Source organism: Rhincodon typus, chromosome 7 (assembly GCF_021869965.1).
Source record: "Rhincodon typus isolate 14 chromosome 7, sRhiTyp1.1, whole genome shotgun sequence".
NCBI lineage: Eukaryota > Metazoa > Chordata > Chondrichthyes > Orectolobiformes > Rhincodontidae > Rhincodon > Rhincodon typus.
In genome coordinates, this window is record NC_063338.1 from 97,524,745 (window position 1) to 97,526,787 (window position 2,043).

At 55.7% G+C, this 2,043-nt stretch overlaps 1 protein-coding gene across 1 annotated transcript in view; it reads left to right on the top strand.

Moving 5' to 3' along the window:
• The window catches only part of LOC125483538 (WD repeat domain phosphoinositide-interacting protein 4-like), a 2,987-nt gene extending 2,017 nt beyond the window's left edge, over window positions 1-970 (top strand). The window contains exon 3 of the mRNA XM_048599288.1: window positions 136-970. Within this exon, the coding sequence (XP_048455245.1) occupies window positions 136-245 (110 nt within the window). The 3' untranslated portion in view covers window positions 246-970. The remainder of the gene's footprint in view (window positions 1-135) is intronic.
• The last annotated feature ends 1,073 nt before the right edge of the window (window positions 971-2,043 follow it).

A 2,043-nucleotide genomic window follows, 5' to 3' on the forward strand; every position in this document is an offset into this window, starting at 1 on the left:
GGGGGGGGGGGGGGGCATCACGAACTAGTCCGATAGAGTCTTCACATGTCGATTCCCCTTCCCCACCCCCACAGAGGCCGGGCCTGATGTCCCTCCCTCACACTCATTCTCTGTCTGTCTGCCCCCCACCCGCAGCAATCTGTGTGGACGGCACCTTCCATAAATACGTCTTCACCCCAGATGGAAACTGTAACCGTGAGGCGTTCGATGTTTACCTGGATATCTGCGATGATGACGACTTCTGACAAAACCGCAGCAACAATGCTCCCCACCCCCACCCCCACCCCCAAACTGAACCCCCAATCCCACTCTCCCAATCCCACTCTCCCAATCCCATTCCCAGCCTCACCCCCACTCACCCACTCCCACCCATACCTCCCAAATTCTTACCCCCCCAATTCTTACCCCCCCCCAACCATTTCCTCCCCACAAGCTTTACTCTGTATCTAACCCCGTGCTATCCCTGGGAGTGTTTGATGGGGGTCGGTGTAGAGGCAGCTTTACTCTGTATCTAAGCCCGTGCTGTCCCTGTCCTGGGAGTGTTTGATGGGGGGGGACAGTGTAGAGGGAGCTTTACTCTGTATCTAACCCCGTGCTGGCCCTGTCCCTGGGAGTGTTTGATGGGGGTCGGTGTAGAGGCAGCTTTACTCTGTATCTAACCCCGTGCTGTCCCTGTCCTGGGAGTGTTTGATGGGGGACAGTGTAGAGGGAGCTTTACTCTGTATCTAACCCCGTGCTGGCCCTGTCCTGGGAGTGTTTGATGAGGGACAGGGTAGAGGCAGCTTTACTCTGTATCTAACCCCGTGCTGGCCCTGTCCTGGGAGTGTTTGATGAGGGGGTAGACATGGTGTAGACCCACATCCTCCCAAATCCGCCTCTTCCCTACCCTTAAAAATAATTGAAACAGTTAAATCTTTTATTCATGTGTGTCTGTTGGCTTAAGGTTTAAAATACATGTGTTTTCAACGTTGTTGTGGATAATGGAACAAGACGCCTCTTTCCAGAAACTTCTGCCACCTCAGGACATCTGTCCCGGCCAATGATCAAGCTTCCTGTTTGCGGGAAAATCACAGAATTGTGCTTCTTCCTGACCTTTGGTCAGTTCAGAAACTGAACTGGGACCCAGCCCCCATATCAATACAGCAGCTACGGGAGCAGGCCAGAGGCTGGGAATCCTGCAGCGAGTAACTCCCCTCCCAACTCTTCCCCTCCAACCCCCCCCCCACCCAAAAAGCGACAAAGCACAAGGCAGGAGGGTGATGGAATACCCCCCACTTGCCCTGAATGGGTGAGGCTCCGACAACGCTCAATAAACTCGACACCATCCAGGACAAAGCAGCCCCCTGTCCCTGCTCGATCGACAGACTAACCCCCCACCGTCAACACTCCCTCTCTCCCTCCGTCACCGACACAGCAGCGGCAGTGTGCACCGTCTCTACAAGACACTGCAGCAACTCGCCCAGGGTCCTCCAACAGCTCCTTCCAAACCCACCACCCTCTACCCACTGGAAGGGTGAGGGGCAGCAGATGCAGGGGGTAGCACCACGCCCTGTAAGTTTTACCCTGACATCACGTGCACACACGCACATGCACACGCAGACACACGCACACACACATGCAGACATACACATACACGCACACGCAGACACATATACATACACACACACACATGCAGGCAGACACGCACGCGCACGGGCGCACACACACATGCAGACATACACACACATACACACATGCAGGCAGACACACGCGCGCACGCGCACACACACATGCAGAGACATGCACATGCACGCACACATGCAGACACATACACGCGTACACACACATGCAGGCACATGCACGCACATGCAGACAATGCACGCACATGCAGACAATGCACGCACGCACGCACGCACATGCAGACACGCACACAGACACACGCAGACACGCACACATAAACAGACATGCGAGCACGCACACACCCCCATCCTGAGCTGGGGTCACAATCCTGGAACTCCCTCCCTAATGGGGGCCACTGTGCGGGGTGTCCCTACACCACACAGC